The 27,383-nt window shown below is 51.5% G+C and overlaps 7 protein-coding genes across 7 annotated transcripts; 2 read left to right on the top strand and 5 right to left on the bottom strand.

The window, feature by feature from the left end:
• Nucleotides 1–242: 242 nt before the first annotated feature.
• Nucleotides 243–2,296, top strand: N0V96_002777 (uncharacterized protein; the record flags this gene model as incomplete). The annotated part of the gene is made up of 5 exons (XM_065756618.1): nucleotides 243–884; nucleotides 982–1,338; nucleotides 1,395–1,522; nucleotides 1,579–1,808; nucleotides 2,115–2,296. 5 exons carry the CDS (start codon nucleotides 243–245, stop codon nucleotides 2,294–2,296), a joined length of 1,539 nt encoding a protein of 512 aa, XP_065614987.1.
• Nucleotides 2,297–2,793: 497 nt separating this feature from the next.
• N0V96_002776 (uncharacterized protein) lies at nucleotides 2,794–3,921 on the bottom strand (the record flags this gene model as incomplete). Its single annotated transcript, XM_053187174.1, has 1 exon — nucleotides 2,794–3,921. The coding sequence occupies one exon, from the start codon at nucleotides 3,919–3,921 to the stop codon at nucleotides 2,794–2,796; it is 1,128 nt and encodes a 375-aa protein (XP_053054678.1).
• Nucleotides 3,922–4,821: 900 nt separating this feature from the next.
• On the bottom strand, nucleotides 4,822–6,537 carry N0V96_002775 (uncharacterized protein; the record flags this gene model as incomplete). Its single annotated transcript, XM_053187175.1, has 1 exon — nucleotides 4,822–6,537. One exon carries the CDS (start codon nucleotides 6,535–6,537, stop codon nucleotides 4,822–4,824), a length of 1,716 nt encoding a protein of 571 aa, XP_053054679.1.
• Nucleotides 6,538–11,648: 5,111 nt separating this feature from the next.
• Nucleotides 11,649–13,440, top strand: N0V96_002774 (uncharacterized protein; the record flags this gene model as incomplete). The annotated part of the gene is made up of 2 exons (XM_053187176.1): nucleotides 11,649–11,915; nucleotides 11,968–13,440. The coding sequence occupies 2 exons, from the start codon at nucleotides 11,649–11,651 to the stop codon at nucleotides 13,438–13,440; spliced, it is 1,740 nt and encodes a 579-aa protein (XP_053054680.1).
• Nucleotides 13,441–17,063: 3,623 nt separating this feature from the next.
• N0V96_002773 (uncharacterized protein) lies at nucleotides 17,064–17,650 on the bottom strand (the record flags this gene model as incomplete). Its single annotated transcript, XM_053187177.1, has 2 exons — nucleotides 17,064–17,350; nucleotides 17,401–17,650. The coding sequence occupies 2 exons, from the start codon at nucleotides 17,648–17,650 to the stop codon at nucleotides 17,064–17,066; spliced, it is 537 nt and encodes a 178-aa protein (XP_053054681.1).
• A 1,223-nt stretch (nucleotides 17,651–18,873) lies between these two features.
• On the bottom strand, nucleotides 18,874–20,627 carry DNF3_2 (drs2 neo1 protein; the record flags this gene model as incomplete). The annotated part of the gene is made up of 4 exons (XM_065756617.1): nucleotides 18,874–19,096; nucleotides 19,162–19,875; nucleotides 19,932–20,357; nucleotides 20,437–20,627. The coding sequence occupies 4 exons, from the start codon at nucleotides 20,625–20,627 to the stop codon at nucleotides 18,874–18,876; spliced, it is 1,554 nt and encodes a 517-aa protein (XP_065614986.1).
• Nucleotides 20,628–21,422: 795 nt separating this feature from the next.
• DNF3_1 (drs2 neo1 protein) lies at nucleotides 21,423–25,671 on the bottom strand (the record flags this gene model as incomplete). The annotated part of the gene is made up of 2 exons (XM_053187179.1): nucleotides 21,423–21,870; nucleotides 21,926–25,671. The coding sequence occupies 2 exons, from the start codon at nucleotides 25,669–25,671 to the stop codon at nucleotides 21,423–21,425; spliced, it is 4,194 nt and encodes a 1,397-aa protein (XP_053054683.1).
• Nucleotides 25,672–27,383: the final 1,712 nt, after the last annotated feature.

Genomic DNA, 27,383 nt, shown 5'->3' with positions numbered 1-27,383 from the left:
GCTGTCCCATGAGAACATTCTTCGGGAGTTACCCCAAAGCCCTCCAAAGACGGAATTGCTAGTGGTGTATCAGATGGTCTGGACACTGCACGACCAAAGCAACCTGGCCTCGGCACCTGAGCGGAAAGCTCAGGCGGGCGATATAATTAAGCTCCATCGCCCTAGACACCTCACAACTGGGCAGGTGCGGATGTTAATAACTAACGCCAGCAAACAATAGCGACTCATCAACACAAGCCACGATGAAAGACGTTTTATCTACACTGAGCGCCAATCTGGGCACCGGCGTTGGCCCATTCTGCGCCCTGGCGGCAGGAGTTGGTCTCCTATCACATTGGGGCTACTTCATCCGCGGGCACAGGAGCATGGAGGTGTTCAACATTTTGGTCGTCCACGGCGTCGCACTGATGCTTCTCTTCCTAAAGTCCGTTACGAGTCTGGGATTTATAAAGGGAGTAACGGCGCATCTTGCAATATCGAGCTCTTACTTCGCCGGTCTGTTCACTAGTATCGGGATATACCGCCTACTCTTTCACCCACTACGCCGGTTTCCCGGTCCTGTTCCGGCTAAGCTTATGAAGCCCTACATCATGTGGCTCAACAGAGATTGGAAGTTGCATGAAAAGTATCTCGAGATGCACGAGAAGCACGGAGATTTTGTGCGCGTGGGTACGGATTCAACATCTCGAACGAGCGCTATTGATAAGGGAAGCCAAGCACCAGCTAATAAGAACCCAGGCCCGAACGACATCTCAATCGTCGACCTTGACGCCATCAACAAAATCCACGGACCACAGACAAAGTGCACCAAGCGCAACACCGGCTTCTACGACGCCTTGAGGACAAAGGGCGAGTTGAACTTGGATTCTCTTTCGCACAACGAGGTACACCGTGACAGACGTAAAATCTGGGACCAAGCTCTTGGAAGTAAAGGTGACATCCCCTTCTCACCAAATCATCATGAGGTTTGTCTAACCATAGTTTGGATTCATTGACACTCCGCCAGCCCTCGAAAGATACGAAGAAGAAACCCGCACCGTCCTCCGAACGTGGCTTTCCCGCCTTGAAGAAGTCCAAGGAAAGCCCATCAACGCCTCTCACTACGCGAAACTCATCCCCTTTGACAACATGGGTCGCGTAGGCTACGGTAGAGATTTTGGTACTGTCCGAGACGGCAGAGAGGACAGGATGCTTGACCTCATCGAGACGACGTTTAAGTTGGGCGCTCGACTAGGGCAGACGCCTTGGCCACTCGTGTTTTTGGCGAAGCTGCCACGGATGGGGATGCAGAAGGAATTTGAGGATTTAGGGGTTCGACTTGTCGATGAGAGGATTGCCGTAAGTTCAGGTCTGCTTAGGAGAATTATGGGGAAGCATGGCTGATGATTGAACAGGTTGATTCCGATGAGTCTCACGATATGTTGAAATACTTTCTCGACGATTACAAGTCTGAGAAACCAAAGTCCTTCTTCAATGTCAACATCATGTATTCCGACTCTCAAGCCATCCTCATCGGAGCAACGTTCGTACCCACAGGGACTTTTGTTTGGAGAAACTCGCATGCTAACCAAGAGTCAGGGATACAATCTCCTGCACCTTAGGGTACGCCTTCTACTACATCGCCCGCGACGCCAGACTCCGTCAGCGTCTTTACGAGGAGATTGCCCCTATGCACTCCAAGACCCTTGAAGGGGAATTCGCTGTGACGGACCTCAATAAGCTTGAGCTTCTTGAAGCTGTCATCACCGAGACTTTGCGCATGTATGCTCCCGCGCCGATCAATGGGCCCAGAATGGCTCCGCCTGAGGGTGTGACGATTGATGGAACCTACATCCCTGGAAACGTGACTTTATGTACGCCAATCCACTGCTATCATCGAAGTAAGTCCAGAAGCTGGCGTGGGACACACATATTTGTATGACTGACGATCACTATAGGCCACAAGTATTGGAGGTACCCTAATGAGTTTATCCCCGAGCGCTGGACGACGCGTCCCGAGTTAATCATTGACCGCAGGGCTTTCTTGCCCTTTAGCTACGGTAAGCAGATATCGCGTATAGCATCCAGAATGAAACGGCTGACATTCTGGTTAACAGGTCGATATGACTGTGTAGGACGGCGCCTGGCTTGGAACGTTCTGCGGCTTACCATCGCTTACACTCTCTGGAACTACGACTTTGAATTCGCCCCTGGAGAAGACGGCAAGACGTTCGAGGAGGAAGCCAAGTTCCAGCTAATTATTAAGCCTGCAAAGTTGGACTGTGTGTATACGAAGAGGCTTGAGACTCGGTTGTGAGGCTATGGAAGAGATAAGCCCAGGCCGTGCTCTTAATGAGTCTTGATTCACGATGAGGGAGGTCAAGGAGATAACAAGGAAATTCTGAAGGAGGCAAGAACGACGAGGTTGTTTAGTGACTCAATTTCTTTTTCTCAAAAAAGTCCATTGTACTCATAGTGGCCATTAATTTCGTCGCTCGTGTGAAGTCGTGTGACCAATGAGACCTCCCTTCTAGGAGGTCCTAATCACTGCCCGCTCCCTATAAGGTAAGCCAGCCCACGGTACCAAAAGATCAGTGCCTCCCCTCTGAATCCCTCATACCACAAGGGCCCTAACCACTATTTCTAAATCGGCACCAACGAAAAAGATATCAACTGCGGTCTGCCACCTGAAAGAGCCACGCCAGCCTTGCACATGTCCGCCTCAGGAATCAGCGGGCAGTTATAGTTCGTTGAATGATGACGATCGTAGCACTGGATATGAGTAAAGTAAGATCCGAGGTTCCTGATAGCCTTCTAAGCCGAACCCCCCATCTTCTCATTAGGCCTGTCCCGATTATGTGTGACGCCCCATTCCGGACCCCATCGCTTCGCGACCCAATCGAGGTCTCTGTCGTGAAAGTCCGCCGGGATATAGACCCACTTCTCCTCATCTTTGAGCCAGGTTCTTGCAGGCATGTACGCTTCGAGCATGTAGTAGTTATCCCGCGAGTAAGGGAGATCGATGGTAGGCGGGCCGTTCCCCTCCAAGAAGGCGTCCGTGAGGGACTTCGCATCAGCCTCGGACATCTCAAAGTGGCGACGGCGATTACCCTTGTTCGCTCTCTGTCTCTTGATCGCGGCACAGGTGTTGTTGAGATGGACCTCGAGGAGATGAGCGTAGGCGAGCGGGTAACGGATGGCATGGAGAACGATTTCTGTGATTCTGTCTTTCCAGACCAAGTTCCACGAAGCGTCTTGGCCCCGGCGCATGATGGTGATGGGAACCCCAGAGTCGAGGTTTGGGCGCCACTTGTTGAAGTCGACAATGATACAGCAGGCCTGCCAGCGTAAGACGCATGTGAGGCAGGTGCATAAGACGTAGGGCTCGGGTTGAGGGATGTGGACATATCGCCGGTGGATACCGAGCATGTCGATTCTGGCGTCATTCTTGAGGACTGGGTGAAGCTCTGGGTCGATCTCGTCGAGTGTGACTGGGAGCCGGAAGCACTTGGAAAGAACGGGATATCGCTGGGAGATGATTTTGCGCGAGAGAAGCTTCTCGTTGTGTTGAATGAGCTTGCGGAGTGTCTTGCAGGTCTGGGCAGTCTTCAAGACCTCGCTGGGAAGCATGTTGCTGATGATGTCGACAAGAGTCTCATTGGGAAGGTCGAGAAGTTGAGTTGTCCGGCGAGCCGAGGACTTGGCAGTCTTCTTCTCAAGTTTCCGCTTCATTCTCTCAGTCTTTTTTGAGCGTAGATTGAGCGCGCCCTTTGCTGTGACACGGTCGCTATCCATGACTTCCTTTGTGGCCTCCATGGATCTTTTAATTTCGCCTTCTATCAGCTCACCAGTGCTTGTGTAGTAGGAAGTTGTGCCATCACTATTGATGACTGTGAAAGTTGAGTCGTCGATGACTGGGCCTTTCGCTGTAGTTGTAACCATCGTTGGTTGTGGTGAGCTTTTTGCGGCCGGAGTTGCTTTGTCAGGATTAACTTTCGGGGAGGACGTATTATCCTTCCGCTTATCAGAGGCTTTGGATACCTTTGATGAGGCTTCTGAGATCTCATCAGCTTCCTTCATCTTCGGTGAGATCCTCGTGACCTTCAAGCCCCGGTGTCTTTCTCTTATCAAGTGATGGAGGTAAATTGAGGGTGAGAAGCTGAGTAAGGTAGGTATTTGATGCCGCCACCACCGAGTACGAAGTAAGGAAGGTGTGGGGGTTGCGTCACACCGAGCCTGTCCAATTGGACGGGCAAAGAGCCCTGCGCACAGACCACAGATGTAGCTCTAAGAGGAAAGAGCAGGGGATCTTATTCCTTCCCCAGACCACCTGCAAAATTTACGCTTATGTCATCATCGAACATCCGTCCTTTTGGAAGGCGTGATGAAGATGCAACACCTGAGGTTCCGTGATGCCTTGGGGAAATCAGTCACTGAAAAGATAACACGCTATGTGAGTGGAAAATGGACTGAGTGAAATACAGAAACAATAAATTATTCATTATGGGAGGGCTTCCACGACTATCCATATGCCTTTATCCATGCCCCATCCCCATCCAAAGAAAATCCCAAAGCGAATATCATCTGGCAGACGATCGTCCCAACACCATTATTGACCGAAGTCGGCGATGGTACAATATGCCCAGCAACAAAACCAAAATCAAAGTCTGGGTATCTCAAATCAGGCCCAAAATTCAGAACTTCTCCCTTCCAAAACCGGCGAGAGTGAATCCACTTCCACTTCCACCCCATGCGATTCATGCTTCTTGCCTTGATACACTACCCATGAAGCCCCGCAGCAATTATGTCGTTATAAATGAAGAAGCTGGCCAGGTTAAGCCCTCAGATAGAACAAGGGTCGACGCCGTATCTAAGCTCCCAGATTGGAGACATCCTGCCGTCTGGAAGGGTAGCACCGGGAGGATACTCCTTGCTCAGCGCTTGACGAGCAGACTCAGACTGGTTTCGATAACAGGCGAACCGGATTTCAAGCTCTCCCATTCCAGTCTGAGGGTCTTGAACATGGGCAATGACATCCTCGGTGTCAAAATCGAGCTTCGTGCGGAAGTAACGCAGCAGAGTGTCCTTATTGACAAAGGATAACTCGCCCGTGACAACCAGAACACGAGAGTGATAGCCGCCAACGTCTTCCTCTGCCTTTCGAACCCGGTTGCGAACAATTTTGACCGCGTAGCTGCTGATGATGAGACGACGGGCCGGGTTTCTACAGTGGGCATAGAAGCGCTGAGCCGCAGCCAGTTCGAAGAACACCAACTTGGCGGCCGAGGTGAAATGCTCATGACCATCAGGAGGATTGATCACAGTTGCCCAGACGCGTCCCATACCGCGAATTTGACCTAGAAGCTGGCTGTAGGTGACGTCCGCTGGGAGGTTGGTCAAGAAAAAGGAGACATTCTTGCACTCTGGAATGTCATCCGAAAGGTTGCGCGGGTTCAAAGCATCGCCCTTGTAGTTAGCCGAGACACCCTGGGCCATTTTGAGATCCTTCTGGGGGTCGCACTCGGGGCGGAGGAAGGTTCGAGTGATGGCGTTCATTGGTCGAAACTCGCCAACCGGGGCGTAAGATTGGAAGCCCTTCTGAGCAACCGCAGGCCGAGGGTTCTGCTGAGACCAGACAGACGTGGCTTGAGGAGTGAGCAACTCCCGCAGGGGATGATGGCCCCAACGACCTGTTCCGATGGGAGCTTGGCTATTGAGAGGCTTTGTGCCATTGCGGTGGGTTGAAGGCATCCCAACACCTGGCTGAGGGATGAAATCTCGATTTAGGCTTGGCGCGGAGCCAGACTGCTGCGACTGTGGCTGCACCTGACCGCTCAAATTCGCACAAGGTCCGCCTGGGAAGTTGCTTTGTGAATCAGCATTCACGGGCTCCCGAACAGGCAAGACTTGGCCGCGGAAACGAGGTAAACCCCAACCAGGGACTCTGTCAGGAGTTCTATCTGGTGCATTGAGCTTCTGGCCTTGAGTCTTGGCGTTGGAGCTGCCGTCGTTTGCAGAAGTGGAATCGGGGGAAATAGTGGTGGGAGGAGAGGAGTTTGTCTTCTCGCTGCCCTTACCCTTATCGTTTCCCGTCTTCTCAGAAGATTGATAGTCGGTGGCCTTGTAGTAGTAAGCTGGAATTTGACGGGTACCGGACGAGACGGAGAGCCGGTCGGTGCTTGAAGAGCCATGACTAGAAGATGAGCCAACTCGCGGGTGAACATGGGCGTTTCCAACAATGGTGCGAAGGCTATCTGGTCCAATGGCATTGATATGAGTGAGATCAATCCGGGCCATGCCTTGGAGCAAAGTCGCTTGAGTCGCAGGATCCGTGTCCAACTTGTGGTTGAAGTTGTTGCTGCCATTCTGATGGTTGTTGATGTTCTGCTGAGCGTTCCGGGCAGTACCAGGGCAATAGACAGAACTGGGAAAAATAGCTTGATCTTCATTGCCTCCAGCGGTATTGGTATGCGTTCGAATATTGTAGGAAGCATTGATCAAAGCCTGATAAGCAGCAGCGTGCTCAGGAGATCCAGTAAGAAGATCGAAACCAGCCATTGTGAAGTTGACAAATTGGACGGGGACCTTTCTTGACGGTAAGTAAGGTAGGTTGGTTGCTGCGAGTATGGTTAGCCAGGAACTGTACAGGGAAGATATTTGCTTTCTAGTTGGGGAGACTTACTAAGGACCGACTTAGCGAAGGTATGTGTCTTGAACGGCAAAAGTGATAGTTGTAGGTTCCGCGTGCAGTTTGTTGATGACGATTTGCTCGGCAAGATAACAGACAGTCTTCTGATCTGATTGGTGACAGAGTTCAAAGACTGGATGAGCAAAGGAAGAAGCAAGGTAATTGTTTCAGGCGAGATATTGGTTGTCCTTGAGTTGGATGAAGGAAGAAGAGGAATCGACTTGATTTCGGGATGGAGGGGGAAGTTTTATGATGGAAGATGGGAGGATGGGCGGTTCGAGGGCGGTTTGGGGCAGCAGGCAGGTAGAAGGAGGCACGTACGGAGGTGGGAAGAAAGGTGCAGGTCGTTGTGCGGTCGGGAGGTCGGCAGGCACGTGACGATAGTTAAAAGGTGGATGGACTGCCTGGACAAGGACGAAAGGTGAAGTTGAAATGTAAAGGATATCAAAAGGCTGGGGGCCTTGAAGATGGTGGTCTAAAAACAGCGAGTTGCCTGGGGCATATGCCTACGTTACAGCAGAATTATCATGATCCCAAGAATTCTGAGGTCGGATGACAGGTTTGTGAAATTGTCTCTAGAGATAGCGAAGGCCTGGCGTCAGAGGCATTGAGTGAATTCTTATCCAATTCTAAATACATGGGGCCTTCATAACGTTGGTCAAAGGTCCAGCTTCTTTGAGGAATTACAGGAAAGATTCCAGTCTGGAGGTTCGCAATGAAGGTGAAGGTGAAGGTCAAAAAGAGCAGAATAGTCCAACAGCCTACGTGATGTCGACCTCACCCGGTAATTAAGATAGGAAAGAGGGTTGCCCGAAATTGATGGAAGGCGCAAGAGGATTTCAAAGCTTGCTAACAGACAGTGCCTTAGTCGGGGGATCGCTTTGTTCTTCGTAGCTCAGAGAGATAGTTGAGGACTATACGGAAGGCAGCGGTTGTGAAGCTCTGGGAGGTTATAAGTCACAATTTTCATCAGATCGAAGTACTCACGATGTTGAGGCTGTGGGATGTATCGGCTTATTGCTGCGCTACGATTAAAATGAGGAGAAGTGGAAGGAGAAAAGAATTCTGTCAAGAACCCACTGAAGCTCCCCCTTCTACCGACTTCTTTTACCCACACAAGTCCCAGTCTTGTAGAATGGGCCGAATCCTTAGGGAGTTAGGAGAACGCACTTGAAGCGACGAAGACTTCCACGTCTGACCAAAAGGTCTTCTCTCAAAGCCCTGTAATGGTCTTACTTGCGAGTTCAGGCCGTTCGGAACGCTAGCTTATCAGTCTAACCTTCTGTCTGAACTCGGCAGGCTCAAGATGTGCTCCCAGATACGAGACGGAAAGACTTGAAGTATCGAGAAACCACTTACAGTCGAACAACATCACTCACGGATCGTGTGCTTAAATCAACTTCCCAATGGCCCTTAAGAATCTCCACTGAATTGTCTTGCAAACTCAAGGGGACCCGAAAACTGAAATGAAGAATAAAGTCGCCTGCCTTAAGTCTCCATCATAGAAAAGGGATAGGCTCACCCGAAAGAAGTTTACGAAGCTTCATGTTCCTTTAGATTCGGTGGGCCACTCCTGAGTTCTAATGGGATTTCAGCATAGGTATATCAAGACGATCTTCGAGCTCCTCCAATCTTCAAGCTTTGGGTCATAAGGGCAATTGAAGTTTTCCTTATTGCCTCACTCACAGTAAGAAGGGAATGTCGGTGGATCATCACGACAAAGAGACAGCTCCAAGCCCTCTAGGAGGGTACTAGAACATATAACCATTGTTCAAGCATGAAAGGAACTAGGCAATGTTAATCGATGAAACACGAAGATACTTGAAAGGAAACACCAAGTATCAACTTGAGATCATGGGCCTTCCAGACCTGATAATCCATGATCAATGCCATAAGGCACTCTCAGCATCTATTGTTTTCGAAGACCTTCGAAGTTTCGAAGACTTTAGAAGGCCCAACGCGTCGCTTGAACGTGTTGTTCTACTCATTCACCGTGTTGCATAACATTACTATTGATATTTGGACTTTGTGCGTCATCTACATGGAATGTGTAAGCAATTCTGGTGACACTAGTGAAGCGAGAGGAAGAGACTCTTGATGTTCTTGATCATCGATGGGCGTGAGATCATGTTATTATCAATCTGATCAAGTTGGGTTGTGCGCTCTGTAGGGTTTGCAATTTCTTATTTGTCTCACATTTGTGTGGTTTGAGGACGATGGCTACACGCGGGCAAAAGAATCGCAATCATTTTAGCTACTCTCATTACCCAAATTCTCATATAGAGACATCAATGATATATTCGGCCAAGAATCATAGTCCACTCGGGCGCTGCCGTCCCGTGGTCGAGTATCTACCGGACGACGGGAGGGCGGCTGCGGCTCCCCGTCATGATCCGGTCCCTTGCATCAACCACCGACGATATGCTTTCGGAAAATTCAAATCGAGTAATCTGCAGCCGCCCGTCAGTGGAAATCAAAATCGCAAACCATGGAATCGGAACCTTGACAGTATGTCATCGAACAAGACAGGCGTCATCCCTTTCCCAAGAATTTGGAAGCTGTGTGTCAAAATACGAGATCAACAAAGGGCAACCGAGATCGGGCATCATTTTTTCAGGCGATTTTCTCATGCCTGAATCGAGCTATTGGAGACGATTCGGGAAGCAAAGTCTCAGACGGAATGCTGTTCCCCGTCGCCCAGCACTACCGGAACCCTTGACGCGGCCCTCCCTTGGGTTTCGCGGGCTCATACCTAGTTATCTCATCAGAGGATGGAAAAAATCCTGTCCAGCGATCACTCATGTGTCTCACAAGAGGAACCACTACCACGGAATGGGGAGGGTAAGCGATTGCGCAAAGTCAAAGCGAGAGATTCCCGATCTCTGTGCCAGGGATGACAAGTTATTCCAGAGTCCCACAAGAACATGCGGGGGCATCTGTCAAAAAGAAAGCACAATTGAATCACATCTGATAGAAATTATTCACAGTCGCTCATGACCACTCAGTCACACACATCTTAAATGCCGATGATGGTCTGAGCGGCAATACACCAACAACAGTTGGTCCATCATCCTCGCACTCGCAAAAGGACTCGCGGGCACTTACATGATCTCAAACCACGGGAGGGTGCATCACGAGTCTCCGATTTCTTGCTTTTGATAAGTTCCAATCGCCCGATCTTGTTTTCGTCCAGCATCTATTGTTACACACATCAACCACATATGCATGGCAGGGGGCAAGGGGTTATCCCTCGGCACCTGAACGCAGATCGAAAAGGGATCCTGCCGGATCTTGGAGGCTTCACCCAAAGAGCAGGGGTATCGGGGAAGTAGATCTGTGAGGAAGAGAAAAAAAAGCAAAGCGGGAAAAAGAGAATGATGGATAACGTGAGGCGCGCGCCATACCACGAGCTCAGCTCCCACCGATTTTCCATCGCACGCGTCCGTGAACGCCTCATTGTATACGAAACCTGGCATCATTGTCTGAGCCTCGCAGTTCTCTTTGCTTGTTGGGGGGCCCTTCAACCTCTGGGGGGACACTCGGATCTCCTGGATAATTGCTTTTTCTTCTGCAATCTGGATGTTATGTGAGGATCCTCCTGGCCGGGGGTCAGCCAGACCTCTGGGAATGCACCGGTTATTGTTATGTAACTCTTCTGGGATTGGACTGCTGCATCGAGCTTTCGCTTAAGTAGGTTCTTTTCTCAACAAGGAGGGGAAACATTGCGAGGCCGCAGCAGCGCCAAAATGACGACCAACTGCATGAGCTCGTCTCCCTTCCTTTCTTCACCAACACGAGGGGTGGGAGACTCACTCCACGCCTCGCACTTCTTCGAGGCACTTTCAGGAAGCCCCGATGCGCCAATGTCTCGACTGACCTAGTGTGCGAAATGTGCAAATGTGAAGCTGATGCCCCCTCCCGAGTCCCAAGAAAAAACTCTGTCAGTTCTGTGTGCTCACCTTCTCCCTACGTTCGATCTACTAAGTGGAAACATCTCAGACACTGCAGCGCCTCAGCTGTGGTTATTGTTATTGTTGTTTTGTTTTTTCTCTGGCGCAGAGAAAAAAGTTTTCTACCCACAAAGAAATCTGAACAGGACGCTGTATCTGCTGTGCTCCTTTCTCTAACCAAACAGGCAGCGGTAAGACCCAAAAGATCAACAAGTGCGTTGTTCGGTGGTCAGACCAGCGTTGCAGCTCTCCTCCTGAGCAGTGAGACGTGGCCAGGAAGACTGCCGACATAGGCTCCGTGCATCCTCCGGTGAGTCGTAGACTTTTGATTTGCGAACGCAAGCAATAGCGACACTAAAGACCAGGCCTTGGCCGCGGGTCATCGCTCCTCAGCGCCAGATGTCATTCTTTTTTCCCTTGCGGGCTGGAAAGGAGAAGTGATGCTCATTCCTCACGGGCCCTCGCCGTGCAGGGATGCGGTCTCACCCGCCGCGGCGGAACATTACCCGGAAGCCTTTCCCGGGAGACGGACATGGGGTGCCAGCAGAGGGGGACGGCCACAAGGCCGATGGCTCGCAATCATCAACCAACCTGCGTCTAGTTCGCCTTCCGGGTCGAGGTTCCGCATGTCTTGAGATGGGTGCAAATCCCATCCCACTGGCTCGCGGGACTCCATCCGTCTAGGCCAGGGCGAGCCTAGTCGAGCGCATCGCAGAAGAAAAGGATCCAACACCCTTCTTGATGATCCCCACTACCAACTTCATTTGCAACCCTCTGCAACCGAGTCCTGGCCGGGGTAGATTCTGTGGTGGAGGATGTGAGCTCTCTCTTTTGGGAGGGATCTCGAGCAAACATGACCGGGGCAAGGGTGTGCATCCACATCATGATATTGGATACAAAAGGTGAAGTCCCTCGCGCGATGTTGAACAGGTCATGCTCCATCCAGCAGAACAACATTCTTTGAGCCTTCCAAGCATTCATTTGCGCTCTCCTTTCACTTCCCATCTCATTCAAGAGAGACCAGCGGCAAGATGAACGGCTCACAAGATGAGAGGGACGTCTCTCACGCGACAGTCCCGATCTGCGAAGAGAAGGACATTGAGATCATCATCACCCACAACATTGGTGATGTAACAGATCCGGAGAAAGATGTTCAGACATCAGCAGTCATGTCTAGCCAGGGATTCCAGACCGATGATGAGACCAGCAGTGTCAGCAGCGGGCCAGAGAAGCAGGGCATGTCCAAGGCCCGTAGCATCGCCCTCGTCACAACCGTCAGCGGTGCAAGCTTCATGAACGTATGTAATTCGTAGTACAGCATCTACCGAACTTTCTAACAATGGCATCTAGACTCTCTCAGTACAAGCCGTGGTCATCATTCTCCCCACCATCGGTCGAGATATTGGTATTCCAGAGTCACGTCTCCAATGGATCGTCTCAGCCTACTCTCTCACGTTTGGATGCTTCCTACTCCTCTGGGGCCGTATCGCAGACATCTATGACAAGCGCATCATCTTCATCGCTGGCACTGCCTGGCTCGCCGTAATGACCATCGCAAACCCCTTCATCCCCAACGAGATCGCCTTCAATGTCTTCCGCGGCTTACAAGGTCTAGGCGCCGCCGCCAACGTACCAACCGCTATTGGAATCCTTGGAACAACATTCCCACCTGGAAAGGCGAAGACGTATGCTTTTGTGGCATACGGAGCTGGCGTGCCCCTGGGAAGCACCTTCGGCACCATTCTATCTGGCTTCATCGCCGAGTACGCCAACTGGAAGTGGGTATTCGGTGTCATGGCTATCCTCGCAGGCCTGGTCGCTGTCGCGGGCATCTTTTTTATCCCTCCCGTTGTGCCAACGTTGCCTAAGAAGGGTGTCAGCGCAAGAAAATCGGTTGATTGGATCGGTGGAGCTTTGATCACCGTTGGCCTCGTGGCCTTGATGTTGGCTCTCACTGAGGGCAACGTTGTTGGCTGGAAGACTCCTTGGATCTCGGTCCTTATCGTCGTCTCGTTCATCATTATGGGAGTCTTCTGGTTCTGGCAGCGTCACCTTGAGTTCAAGACAGATCGCCTTCCACTCATGAAGACCTCCATCTTCCACAGCGGAAAGTTTTGTGCCGCACTCGCCATCATGGCCATGTTCTTTGCCTCTTTCAATAACTTCCTCATCTTTGCGACCTACTTTTACCAGGACTACCAGGCAAAGTCTATCCTCACGACCACTCTATACTTCCTTCCCACCGGCATCGGCGGAATTATGGTGGCTTGGGCAGCTGCGCTTCTCATCTCGCGTGTGCCAACGTACATACTCCTCGTTTGCGGCAATGTCTCCGTCTCCATTGCGTGTCTGCTCTTTGCAACACCGATACCCACGAGCACATCATATTTCGCCTACGGACTACCTGCTATGATCCTGTCAGTCATCGGCGCGGACATGGCATGGCCCACCCTCATTCTGTTTGTCTCCAAGGCCCTGCCCCAGGAGGACCAAGCTCTTGGCGGCGCTCTCGTCAACTCTGTGGGGCAGGTTGGCCGTTCCATCGGCCTGGCTATCTCCACAGCCGTCCAGACGGCCATCATGGCCAAGGCCAGGGGTGTATCGGTGGAAGAAGCAGGCCCGGTGTTGGAGTGGGACCAACCGTCGTTGGACGGACTGCGGGCCGCCAACTGGATGAATTTTGCGCTCGGCATCACCTCTCTTACTATTGTGGTTGTATTTTTCCGAAGCTCAGAGATTGTCGGCAGGGCCGAGCCGGCTAAGGATTCAGAGGCCGAGGGTCCTGTCGTGAATGGGAATGATGCGGACATCGAAAAGAGATAGGTGTTCAAGATGTCGTATGTCTAAGTTTAGATTTCACAGGTCTCACCACCAAAGTAAAAGTTCTGTTTTTGTTAGTAAAAAAAGCCTTTTGGCCCTTTTTCATGTCTCATTTTCTGTGTGAGAACTCAAGACGTGACCAAACGAGACTGTGGCCGCGGCTTCAGGTGCGCCCCAGCGGCGGAGGACACGCAGCTGAACGCATCGAGAGACGATCAAATTCCTTCGAGAAGCACTTACTGCATTCCACAGAGAGATTATACCAAGGACGCAGCATCTCTCGCCCGTTACTACGGACATGTCATCCCGCTCCACCTGAAATCTCGGCCGTACGGTAAATTGAACCTGCTTCAAGGTCGTGTCATTTTGCGATCGGTTACCCCTCTCCGATACCTGTTGGGGGAAACTCCGACAGTTTATCCTGGCCTATTGGCTCTGTGCCGCAAGTTGATTGTTTGCTTCGGCCCTGCAGTCGAAGAATGGCCCCTGTCCCAACGAGGACTTGTGCAGGCTCTCCAGTCTTCACCGCGGTTTGAATAATCCATGTTTGGGTCGCAGAAGCTGCGGTGACGAATTCAACAATACTCGCGGCAACGGACTTGCGTCCGCCGTGGATTACACAACAGCATCTCTGACCGACATAAGGGTTAGAATCATGTCTTTTGGCACATGGGTCTGAATGAAACAGTGCCGCACAGTGAAGCTTCCGTACAATCAATGTAGATGCTGTTGATTCTGGGGCATAAGACTAGGTTTTTGCCAGATTATGCAGACATCTCCATGTCTAAGACAAGCAGCTGCAGATGCTGGGACTGGTCCGCTTGAGGTCAACGAAGCTCCGTTGGTTCTGTATCATGGTAGGTACACTATCACCGGCACTACGAATCAGACGCCGGACGGCCTCATGATACAGACTGCCAATTGTAGACATCATAAATTTGAGTCCTGTATTGCCGCGTTCAATTCCAATGAGTAACAGAAGCCACTTCATACTTCTCTCGTTAATACACTCGCCATGCGTCTTAGTCGTCACTAGACTTATGTGTCACGGTCACCACATCACGTGAAGAGCCAGCTCGGACGAAAGGGTCACACGATCTCAAGAATAGGGGGACACAGATCTAGCCCCTGACTGTTCAGAGTAACTCCGGCAACGTATCAAGTCCTTTGTAGGCCAAGTGCAAACCCTCAAGATCTCGCCGCTGCTGGCCGTATCATGAATCACCCTGATGACCATACAGAGTTTCGAGGTGCGTAGTGTCAGGACGCTCACGTGAATTGAAAGTTCGGGAACAATGGCACCTTGATGGTGAATTTATAGGTATGATGTGCTATTAATATTCCCATACGGCCCCATCGTTCCATGTCCACAATAAATCAAACATCGAACTCGCCTATGACCCAAACCCTCAAACCTGAATACGCACTCTTCACTTCTACAAAGACATCGACTTGTCGAGCGCCAAAGCCAATTTTGAAATTCTTGGCCGCCAAAATGGGTCTTTTCTACCTCATATTTGCCGGACTCTGTGGCTTGGTCAAAGGCAGCGTCGAAAAGTTGATGAGTAGAAAGCCGGTGGAGTTTTCAGCCGAAAACGCCAGCTCTCATACTATACCGTCTGACGCGGAATCTTTAAGTCAATTCATTCCAGATGAGGCCCAGGAAGCCCTCAAAGTTACAAATCAGACCAACGCCCTGTCGCTTTCTCATATTGTATCACCTAGAGCGGAAAGCTCAAGCCGACTCGCTTTGAGAGAGGTCCAGAAAGCTCCAGAAGTCTCTGACCATACCAGTATCTCCCAGATCGAAAGGACTAAAACACATCCCATTACGCATTCCAGTGGGCCATCGAGCTGGGAGATAAAATTCGATCGAAACCTGCGCCGCAGTCTTCTCATAAGGCTACCGGATGAGTTGCTGTTACGCATCATGCAAAGACTGGATACTGTCGACATGTATATGCTACGTCAAGTGTTATTCACCTTGTGGAGGATCTATCAAGATAAAACGTTTGCTGAATTCCACTGCCCCAGAAAGGATGAGTATATTCGAGCAAGTTTATGGGATTCAAGTGTGACGGGGAAGATATGCACAGACAAGGAGACACGTATGCGGGCAAAGGAGACTGGGTTTTGCGTCGCCTGTTCAACTCGAAGGAAGATGACCAACTTCAACAGATCGTGCTGGGCTTTCCACTACGGCGAGTTTCTGTTTTGCTCCGAGTGCGGACACCGGCACCCAAAATTGCATTTTTCTCATCAACAGAGAAATCAATCCTCCGAGACACGCAAATGTATTGGCTCTGAAGGGGTGGCCCGAGTTTGCCCCCATATCACGATATCGCCATCTTCTCTCCGCCAGGCAGTCATGAACGAAGAAGGAGTCGATACCGCCCGAATGAAGCTGGGAGATGGATTTTGCTTCGCGCGCTGCAATGATTGCAGAGTAATAGCTTCCTCGACGCTAGCAAAGTACGACCCCACTCACATGTTTTCTTTTACTCCATGGTACGCCCCTCGAGTAATGCTCAAGACAACTGTATCAAGTCGACCATTACATGGACATGACGCTTTGCAGCACTCTTTGGGTCTTCATTGGTGTCTGCCAGTCTTTCGTGTGGCTGAGAAGGAACAAGTCACAGACATTCGTCCCTCTCAAGAGCTGAAAGCATTTGGTCATGAGTATGGCGATCTGCTTTGCCCGCATGTCACTTATGACGATGGGCAACTCCTGAGGCCTTTTGACCCACAAAGTTGCTCCTGCCTAGGGACAGATAGTCGGGTAGGCGCGGTTTCCGGCGCCAAATCTCCCGTGGAAGGCTGCAAATTTGAGTGGTGGTCTTGTAAATCACTGGCCAGAGAAAACAAACGCGACAAAACCATTTTCATACCATTTGGCGCTGAGGATTGTCATCAGGTTGAATGTAAAGGCTGTGACACAACATATCAGTGGCATCGATTCGAAGCGGACGTGTATTTATCCCGACGATCGTTGAGCACATTCGTTACGGGAACGAATGAAGATAGGGAAGTGCCCGATGTTGATGCGCTTCTCGATCCTAATACCTATTGTTCAAATTCGGATAATGAAATGAAACACCTTCTCTGGTGTGACGACAGAGATTGCCGGAATGGAAGGCACTGGATTGAATATGGTAGGCAGCTAGGGTCTGCTCGTTATCCTTGGTGATATTGATCTGAGGCCGAGGTTACGGCTGTGTAAGGATTCAAGAGCACAAGCCTTCGGTAGAAGACACTTGAGTAAATACATACATGGACATCTCGAGAAAGAAATAGAATATTTAGTGATAATCCTATGCCCCAGACCCTCGACGCGTACCTCAAAAGTGATACTCCACCTCGAAGATCACTCTATTTGCTCAGGTTCTTGTTCATCTTCAATTCCTCCCTCGCATGGAATTTGGCAACAACTCGAATTTTCAGAGGGGAGTCCCTGTAAGTGGGGTAGACGTGGGAGCGACCCTACATGAAGTGGCTGAATTGGGCCTTATGTGCGTCAAGGTCGTTGGCGGTGTTCTGGATGTTGGCCTCGAGCGTGCCAATTCGAGATGGGGCATTCTTGTAGTCTTCCTTGTATTTTCTCTTCAAAGCGATTATGCTGTCTCTCAGTGTTTTAGCTCGACACTACCTCTGATCGCTTGCTCTTCAAAGTTGCCCCCGAGGATGTTCAACGTAATTGTTAGCTCGGAAATACGGCGCTCCAGATCAGTAACACTCTCGGCCGTAGCCATCGCGTCAACACGGCCTGTGAGGGTTTCGACTTCTCCATCGAGCTCGCCCTTCAACAGATCGAGTTCTTCATGCTTGACCCTGTCATTTACGGCGGCTTGAATGACATTCACTTGTGCCTCCAAAGCCTCTAGAGCGGTCTTTTTCGCCGGCTTCTCCTCTTCTGGGCAGCCTATTTTTTTTTCGCAATCTTCTTGTAGCAGCCAGTTCGACCGATTGGCCCCCTCAGGTAGTTGAGAGCCGTTGTAATACCCGTGAAGATGGCCATGGTGGCCATGGTCTTCTTGTCTGCAGACCACGCTGACTCCGGCTTCTCCAGCTTTGTAGCGATGCGCTCTAGGAACTTGATGATGATTGGGTTGAAGCCATGGAAGACGGTGTTCCTAACCGCGTCGCTATCATCGGAGGCCTGGAACTGGCCGGAAGAAGCGAAAGTTTGCAGAATCAAGCTGATGGCCTCCATTTTTTTTCGGAAACCTTGTTCAGCTCGTGCAAGAGGTTCTTGCTCGCGTTGGTCTTCGCCTCGACGATTGATTCCGTGAGGTAAGAGCAACCATCTTCAACTCGTGGATCTCCTCGTCCTGCATAGCGATTCGGGCTTGTTGTCGGCTTTTAAGATTTTGCGTACTGGCGACAAGTTCGGCAAAAGCGAATCTGGAGCAACAAAATCAGTAATGTAAACCAGTGTTATTTATCGTACAAAAACGTAAGTAGACCTACTTGTAGTAGCGCTCCTCTGGAGGGGCGTTGGCGAAGAGACCCTCGGCGGATTCTTCAGCGTAACTCATGTCCCACGCCGCTAGGGCTCGGCCAGGGCTAGTACAAATCACCACAGCGACGGGAAGGAGTACGGAGGGCCTCATGTTAAGAGTTCAGAGAGGATGCCTTGGTCTAGCGCTGCTCTATGAGGGGAGAATATTCTGAACCGAATACGCCGGCGGAAAGCAAAGTAGAGGAGAACAGACGAAGGCGAGGAGGAGAACGGAAAGAAGGAAGGCAAGCACGAAGGGTTTCTTCAGGTAGTCGGAGAGTCTAATCTGTCCTGCGTTTGATGTGGTCTTGGTAATCTGAACGAGAGATCTGGGACTCATGTCGGGAACTTGCGTCACTTCTATACCCGGAAGAAGAGGAGAGATGGGGAAGCGCAGTATCTCTGGGGGAATCACACGGAAAGGTGCATCTTTGGTTCGTGCCAACAAAGGACTGCCTGGGACTGGTTTAATGATGTAAATCGTCGGATTGTGGGGCGTACTATGCCATGCAGACTGAACAAAAAGAACTTACAGTGGTTTAATCAGTGTATGCCGTTGAAGACATCTTGCATTGTATATGTCAATTAATGAGATTTGTTAGAATTCGCTGAGGACCCTGTACTCTTTGCTATGCGAGAAGAAAGAAGCATTTCTACTTGGAAGGGGGGTTCTTAAAGAGACTTCGGTACCTCAGACGGAAGAGACTGAAAGTGCTTAGTAACCGCTTTAGGATTCTTTTGGAAATCAAGAGGAGAGCTGGATGATATGCAGGCTAATATCCATTACTTGGAGATAGCCACATGCATAGAAAGGCAAAGCGTAAAAAGAAAACTTGCGCCTCTTCAGCTAGGTTCTTTGGTCCAACTCCTGCCTCAGCCTCCGTTACCTTCAGTCTTCGTTCCTTCAGCCTTCGTTCCCTCGTGGCGATCATCAACTATGCAGCAACCTCCCACCTGACATCTTCCCACCCCGCTCTCCTGCGCAAGTGACCCTCGAGGTCGCTGCCCGACACCGGCTTTCCAAAAGATCCGGTCAAAGGCACAGCCGTAACCCTTGGAACCACAAGTGCATTCCCATCCGAACTGGTGACGTCGAACCCAGCGACCAGTAGCGCCAGAGATCCCAACAGCTCGCCACTCGCGAAGTACCGGCCGGGACTATATGGCCGTCGTCAGCTTCAACAGACTCATTGACAGAAGGATTGTGGGAGTAAGTAACTTACCAAATGTGCTTCCCTCCCCCAAAGCCAAGGAACCCTCTCACAGCAACATTGACAACCGCCTCCCCCTTCTCTTTCGCAACCTTCAGGAACCTATCCCCAATAAACTCCAACGCATCATCTCCCCAAATCCCAGAGTCAGTCTGCAGAATTCTTTGCGGTGCAGAAATCTGCCAATCCTTCTTCACGACGAAGCTCATCTTCCCGTCAGAAATAGTCGTATCAGCCATGACCTTCCTCGCGAGAATTCCCGCAGCATACAACCGATGCGTCTCGCGGAAGCACGACATGAGTAGCGGGCACTTCTCCTCCAACTTTTCAATATGCAGCACAAACACTCTCTTCTCTTTCCCATCGACAATGTCCCGCCTCTTCTCCTCAATGACGCTCTGCACCTCCTCGCGAAGTCTCGAAAGAAGCTCAGGCTGGCTGAACACTCGGGTGAAGAACCAGTAAAATGCAGGAAAGGTATTCGAGATGGCGCCGTGGAGGAAGATCAACTCAATCTTGGCGGCTTCTGCTGAAGTCATGTCGAAACTTATGCTCAGTCTCCGACGGTCTTTGACGAGAGATGGGACGTCCTCGCCTTCGTGGAGCTGGGAGTCGAAGAAGGATTTAAAGGCTTCTTGGAAGAGGGCTTGGCCGCGGTAGCCTTTCGGTGCGATGAGAGAGGGAAGTATGCCCATCATAAGCTTGTTGACGTCCTCTTCGTAGTCCCTACTCAAAGTCAAACCACTTCATCTCAAGTTAGAGCATCATCTGAAGGAACTTACCAGTACGCCTCGATGAGTTTTTTATCCACTCTGAGCGGATTCTTGCTTCCATACAGCGAATCCGTGCTGGCCAGGGTAAACAACTCTCGATTCCACTTGTACAGATTCGCAACCTCGACATCGTCACCAATTTCGTTCAACGCAGTGGCAATCCCTCTCACGGCGGAGATATTGAGTCCAAGAAGAGATTGCCCCGCCATACCACCGTAGATACTCTTCACCCAAGGGCCGTAAAAGGCGGGATCATCCCAAGAAGTCATAGTCTGCGCGCTGGCGCCCGCCATCCCCTTGATGAGGTCCCTCAGAAACGGGTCGAAACTGAGGGAGCGGTTGCGGAGTGCTGCTTGGGCGAGTTCGGGTTCCGTTATGACATACATCTTGCCGCCTAGCATGGGCAGAGTGAACATGGGAGCTTTGTACTTTGCACTGGCATAGGCATTTCAGTATTGGCTGTGCTATGCATCAGGGGAATTGACGAGAATCTTACTAGGCGAGGTCAAGGTACTCCCACGAGTGTTGAAAGATGCCGATGATGTGGCCGATGAAGGGAACCGTCGGGCGCAAGAGAGGCGGCTCTTTAGCATCCATTGTGACGGGAGATCTGATGAGATAGGCGAGGTATAGCATCGCAGGGATGGCGGTGAGTAGTGCCACTGAGGGCACGAAGCCATTGTCAAGCCCCAGAATGCTAAACATGATGTCTTGAAGCCGATTGTACATAAGCATCAAAACTCTGCTGCAATTGAAACGGTTTTGCCGGCAGAGGATGCTCTTTATGTACCTCGTGTCGCTTGCAACTCCGTACGTTCAAGTTGAACACAGGGGGGGAAGAGGGCAACTGTTAGTTAGTGCTTATGGCGCCGTCCGACCAACCAGGAACTTCACCCGTCAAATGGGAACGAGACTAGTTCAGCCCCGGCTTGTCGTAATTCGGCGTAAATGATTGGTTGTGACGGTGATGCACTGTCCTCCGCCACGGCACTGCAAGCTCCCACCCGGGCCGGTGCCCCGTCGTGTGGGGCCCTGTTCCGGCATCGCCGGGGTTGGCGATGCACAAGTAAGATGTCATAGCTGTACCTTTAAAACAACCTCCGCGTCAAATTCGAGGCTGTGAATACATACCCTTCACTCCAAATACCCCTGGATTGTCTTCCTTCAACCATAAGTACTGTCTCTTTCTCAATGACCTCCACATCGATGAGCCTCTCCACCTCATGCGCAGGCTGAGTTCGAAGGATGAGACAAGCCGTATTGATTGCGTTTGCAGAACTTCATCGTGCAGAAAAGTGTGTGATGACGGGCAGGATCAAGTACAGGGTGTAATTGCCTTGCTTCATCCACCGAAAGCTACAGGCCCTCGATACGTACCTCCCATGTGAGTCAAGGATCTGGTGATAGAAAGACGGTTCAGCTGAATAAGGCAGATTGCAAATATTCAGGTCCTTAAGGCGGTGTATAGAACAGAAGGGGTATCTCTCGCAAAGGAATGACTCAACCTGCCCTCTCAGACTCACCAACCACAACATCCTCGCAATCCTCCATCTCCTCCTCATCCTCATTACTGGCCAACCTTTTCAGCCTCTCTCTCACAACAGGATCCTTCTCGAGCTCCTGCCAGAGCTCTAAACGCCACTCATCTGCACAAACGTCGTCCTCCTTGCGAACCCAAGGCCACCTCCACATCCCCGCGAGGATGAGAGAACGCTGAAGGGTGCGGAAAATAGTCTCCATGAGGATGAAGAGAGTGACCATCACAATCAGCGTCAACCACCATGTCCAGTCCCGACCAAAGGTCTTTGAGAAGCCGTCACGTACGGCGTAGATTGACGGGGCCCGGGTGTAGATCGACGAGAGGAAACCTTGCCAAGCCCACCATCCGGAGAACGTGAGGAGGAAGCATCCCATTACAACACCCGATTTGTGGTGCGTCTCGAGAATGCTGCAACAGAGTTAGTCCTGATCCTCAGACAAGAAAGTATGCATTTTCAACTTACAAGCACTTGTAGTTGATCCAGACAACGCCAAGTGTGAACGCTAAGTTGCCAACGGCGTAAAGACCCTGGTCACTCGAGTGCGCAAACCAGACATATCCCGCCCAGACGCCCCAGTATGCCAACACACCTTGGATTGCCGCTGACAGCATCCAACCAGCATACTTCGCCAGGTTTAGACCCATGTTTCGCTGACCGTACACATAAAGCTCGGGAACGGCAAGCAAGGTGTCTGCACTAAGGTCTTGTTCCCAGATCCCAAGACAGATGACGCACAGACTGGTGAAGAGCGTGTTGAAGACAGTCAAACTAGCCATTTCGTATAATGAAGTACCTGTATAACCGTTGTAGCGCTGGTACAGTGCTGTGGGGAGGTAGAAGAACATCTCCTTCCAGAAGGTACACAAGATGAACTTGGCTGTACGGACGTAATTCCATCGCCCGTGCACGAGAAGCAGTCGCTGAAGGTATCTGAATTGAGCGATGGCATAGTCGGCTACTCGAGCAGCTTGTAGACCCTCCTTTCCAGAGATGCCGACGCCGACGTGGCTAGCAGAGATCATTGCCAAGTCGTTGGCGCCGTCACCAATGGCAAGTGTAAGACCGTGGCCCATCTGACCCCTCAGCTTTCGTAGCTGGGAGCGAACAGTCTTGACCATCAGCGCTTTCTGCGCTGGTGAGGCTCGACAGCAAATGACAGAGTCGACACAAGGAACCACCGAGTAGAACTGGGCTGTCAAGTCGTCCGATTTCTCGATCGTCGCCAGGGTCTGTCCATCGATAACGACAACACTGTGGACACAGCCAGAGTGCAAATCTTCGGACAATGCCACGAGCTGGCCCTGAAGGTCTCCCTTAGTGACGTCCAGGGTGTACAGATCAGACACTGGCTGGCAGATGCGGGTTGAGTGGGCAATGTTGATGGCCGTTTCACGTTTGTCGCCTGTCAACATCCAGATCTTGATGTTCGCCCTCCGTAACTTATCGATGGTTTCCGGAACGCCATGTTGGAGCTTGTCTTCAATCGCCGAAGCACCGACGAGGTTGAAGGACTGCTCAATCGTTTCCGCTGCAGCCTCGATCTTGTCTTGGCGATCCGTCAAGCTGGTAGATGCGGCATCGAATGCTTTCTTCCAGGTGAGGTAGTCCTGCTCCGAGATGAACTTTTGGGCGAAAAGCAGCGTTCGGAGGCCTTCGGTGGCAAAATCGTCAAGATGCTTGAAACATCTGGTAAAGATGGTCGAGTCGTCGGCGATGGTAGGGTCGTCGAGGAAGGCGAATTTCTCGGGAGTGTGGTACGGCAAAGTCGGCGAACCCGGCGAAGCTTCGAATGAAGTCGTGCGGATGTTGATGGATGGTCGTAAGAGATCGCCCGACTTGCGCAACTTGCTCGTCTCGAAAGACTGACTACGATCCATAGGAGGCCGAACACTCGGGCCTGGCGTACCGCGTGCGATACCAATGCTTCTTCGCAAAGACATGCTAGCACGACCACCGATGCTGATTCTCGGCTCATGCTGTTCACTTTTGCGCAAAAGCTCGCGTTCAAGGTCCGCACTTTGCCTCACATCGTGGGCTTTTTGCAACGCCATGCTAGCCATCTTAAGTCTTGGCAGGATAACCGAGTCTGCGCCTTTACAAATAATGCAGATACGACCATCGGGATACCGCACGACAATGGACATCCTCTTCCGGTGGCTACTGAACTCGATGACATCCAAAATTTGGAACGTCATATCTTTGGTCGCATCACTCGCATCAGAGCTCTGCCGTAAGGTGATGTTTGAGGATGTCCGCGAAACAACAGTGTAGCCGAGTTCTTGTGCCGCCTTAACCATAGCCAACTCGTCTGGGGAAGAAGACTGGTATTCGACCTCGCCGTTGCGGATTTCCGGAAGACATGTGTGGCAGAGTGCCATCGCAAGGATGTAATCTTTTGCTCGTCTCGCAAATAGAGAGTGAGGCCTCAGAGAGATGAACTCTAAGAGATCGCTAGTGGTGACGTCGGGCTGCACGTGGTCCGGACGGCCCGTGGATCTCCACTGGGAAGACGATCTTCGTGTAGATGGTGCTCGTGAGCGAGCCATAGATGGTCTGCCGAGAGTTGTTGGAGATTGAACGTAGTCGTCTACGATAGCGTCGTTTCGAATGTGCTGGGTTGAAATGCGCGGGATCCCCTTAGCCTCAGACAGAGTATCTACAGAGCTGTTGTTTTCGCTATCGCCTTCTGCAACTTCGACGTCCGGTTGATGCAGCCAAGCTGTGCCGGCAATGCTTAGTTTGCGGAACTTCATCACGTTTTCCGTCAGTGTGCCCGTTTTGTCGGTGAAAATGTAGCCGACTTGGCCCAAGTTCTCGAGGATGGTGTTCGTATTGCATCGAGCTGGAGTATCCGTTTCGGCATGATACATCTCGACATCGGAATTGAGCATGAGTAGCTGTCCGACTTTGACTATCTCGAGACTGACGTACAATGCCAGCGGAATGACATTGTTGAATTGGATGATGAAACCAATGATGATTTCGTAGAACTTGACTTCAGCACCCTTCAGGTACCATGTCCTTCTCTCCTGCGACCGCTGCCACAATACGTATCCCATGGAGCAGCCGACGGAAAGGATGATGACATAGAGCGCCAGGGAGACGACGATCTTGTTGGCCACGGTCTCCAACGCGGGTTTCTTGGCCTTGGGATGTTGATTAGCATTCATGCGAATCTTGCACTCCTCCCCAGTGTTGACAACGATGCCAATCGCGGACGCTGTGTTTCTCAGAACGCTGCCTCTGTAGATAACCTCGGCGGAAGTTAGGGGCAGTGACTTTCCGTTGACAGTCACTCGACCATCGAACTTGTAAAGGTCAGGGTTTGGGTCTTCGACCACGAATTCGGCATCGCAGGCCAGGATCTTCTCGACAGAATCGCATCCTTCCAGTGTAGCCGAAACCTGCTTGCTCTTGAGGTTGGTCTCGCCGTCAAGGGCCATCGTCTCGATGTAAGCAAGGCCATTTTCGCCGTCGGCATGTAGCAATACAATATCGGCAGGGACCGGATCGTCTCTTCGTAAGTTGATGAGGTCGCCAACTTCGATATCACACCATCTCGTTGTTATCCAGGGTCCATCATCTACTGCCGGGCCGGTGCCCGGTACTTGGCGACTTCCCGAGAGAGCGCTTCGAAGCTTGGACTGCCAGGTCTGCGAGCTAGTGTTGCGATGTTTCGAGTGCTTGAGCACACGCGATGTCTCAGCGTTCTCCACCTTGTCGAGACGGTGGCGCTTGAAATCGTCATATCCTTCCTTTGCGACAGTGACTAGAACGAAGAAAAGCAGCGGCAAAATCGTCGTGAAGTTGCCCGTGGTCGAGAGGCCAGGCACGGTCTGCGGGACGCCCACGCAAAGGAAATAAAAATTGCCAATTCGGGAAAACTGGAAGAAGAGTTGTTTCGGGATGAAGTCATAAACAGTGTATCGGGAAGTTCGGATGGTGTTGGAAAGGAAGGGATGCCCGCCTCGTCGTTCGTCGGTTAAGGGCGCATCTTGGTCCAGCTGCAGTGGAATGATGCGGCCATTCTTTGAAGGCGGCAATGTCTTTCGGCCTAGGACAACTTCGTAAAATACACTCTTGCACCACATTACAGCATCGCGTGTCGAACTAGCGCCCAGCCACCGCGCTCTGTCGGAGGCTTCGTCGGGACCGGACCTCAGCGCATCGCCCACAGATGGTGGTTCCGTCGTTGGTTTCTCGTTCATCGTAGCGGCGGCATTAATTGAGCGAGTGACACGTGCAAGAGTCGCGTCTTGCGTGATGGATCACTTCCGTGCGAAAAACGAGCGGTCGCATCGATTCGGATCCTTTGGAGATCGTAAGGCTGCAGCAAGTTCGAACGCAACACTTGAGATCATCCGAATTCTTCAACGAAGCCGGACGTGCAGAAGAGAGGGTTCGACAATGCGCACTGCCATTCTGGTGTTTCCCCGGCCAAGTTCGATGACAGGAGAGGAAAACCCATGGGGAGCGGCAATGGAGAAGAAACAGCGGGCACCGAGTTCGTCATTAACGGCCTGCATCCCGCGCAAAGGTGGGCTGCCAAGGAAAACTGGCGAAATTAGATGCAGTAGGCGTAATCTGTGGCTAAGGATATCAATCAGCGACGATTCTCCAGGGCAGGAATCAGCGGGCGGATTCCTCGTTGGTACCATTATCCCGTGTTGATCTCCCCACGTGGTGGGCACACTGGCCGGGGTTCTCGCTGGTCATTGATGGATATTTGTGGTGGGCATTGCTGCTAGTGCAAGTGTGCATTCTCGGACTCGATTGATTAGATCGAGCGGCTAGGCCATTCTGATTGAAGTCAACCGAAAGTTCTTCTAGAGTTCAAAAAGAAGCACAACGCCGTCATCTGCCATCTGCCAGTGAAAGTCTTCTTCCACGTGCGGTGCATGTGGTGATGGGCGAAAGCTTAACGCTGCGCTCGCAGCCCTCCAATGCAGTGGCGCCAAGAAAGCAACGAGCTGACGCCAGGGATGAACTGCGTCCAACGTATGGCTTGGCTTCGGGCACACTGCTCGAAGCGTCGCTAGCCGCGAACCGGTCAACCGGAGCCGAACTGCCTGGCCTTGTTCCATCTCGAAGTCTTGTTTAGGTAGATCGGCGTAACGGCTGGCTCCTGGAATAAATTCTGCCAGGCGGCTCCGCGTATTGGCGACAATCATGTTTCCCCCCGTCCCGTCCACGTTGATCCGCGGATCCCACAGCAAGCGACATCGAGGCCCCGTGCGTCCGGAGAAAACAAGGCGTCCGAGGTGCGAATGGCAAGGTCGAGCACGGATGCCATCTGGTGTCTTCAGACTTTCAGCCGCCCAGCCCTAGGAGTGTACGGCACGCTTCAGCCTTTGTCTCCCCGACGAGCGTCATACGAGGGCAGAAAGTTCGGGCGAAAGCTGAACAGGCAACACCCTTTGTCGCGACGTCGCACATTGGTGGAGTATCACGCACACACAATTCTCATGGCCGCCTTGAAGAGGAATGGTGGCCTTCGATGGAGGTTAATCGCTGCCGGCGCAGTCGGCATGTGTTTATCATTTCCAGCTGAGCACCTCTATGCATTGCCGACGGGAGGTCGAATGATACCTTCATCCCATCTGATGTGCTTCGAAGTGCGAACCGGGGATGAAAAAACGAACAAGACGTCGGGGAGACGGAAGTGAATATTTGACGTTTGGTGGAGGAAGAAGCAGCGGGATGTCAGAAGATGCCGCACCACAGTGCAACAGGCCGTGGTTCTGCCTGAGTCATCAGACGCGACAAGGCCGGGAGTCTTAGAGGTACGTACAGTGTCACCAAGAAACAGACTTATGTAAGCACTGTACGACAACGGCGCCGTCCGCCTCCCCGTTGCCTCCCCCGTCGCCAGCATAACCCCGTCCTTCTGAATCCCGAAATGCCGGGGCCTTCATTCATC

Source organism: Colletotrichum fioriniae, assembly GCF_027942845.1.
Source record: "Colletotrichum fioriniae strain IMI 355084 chromosome Unknown scaffold_2, whole genome shotgun sequence".
NCBI lineage: Eukaryota > Fungi > Ascomycota > Sordariomycetes > Glomerellales > Glomerellaceae > Colletotrichum > Colletotrichum fioriniae.
This window is presented reverse-complemented; position numbering and strand designations above follow the sequence as displayed.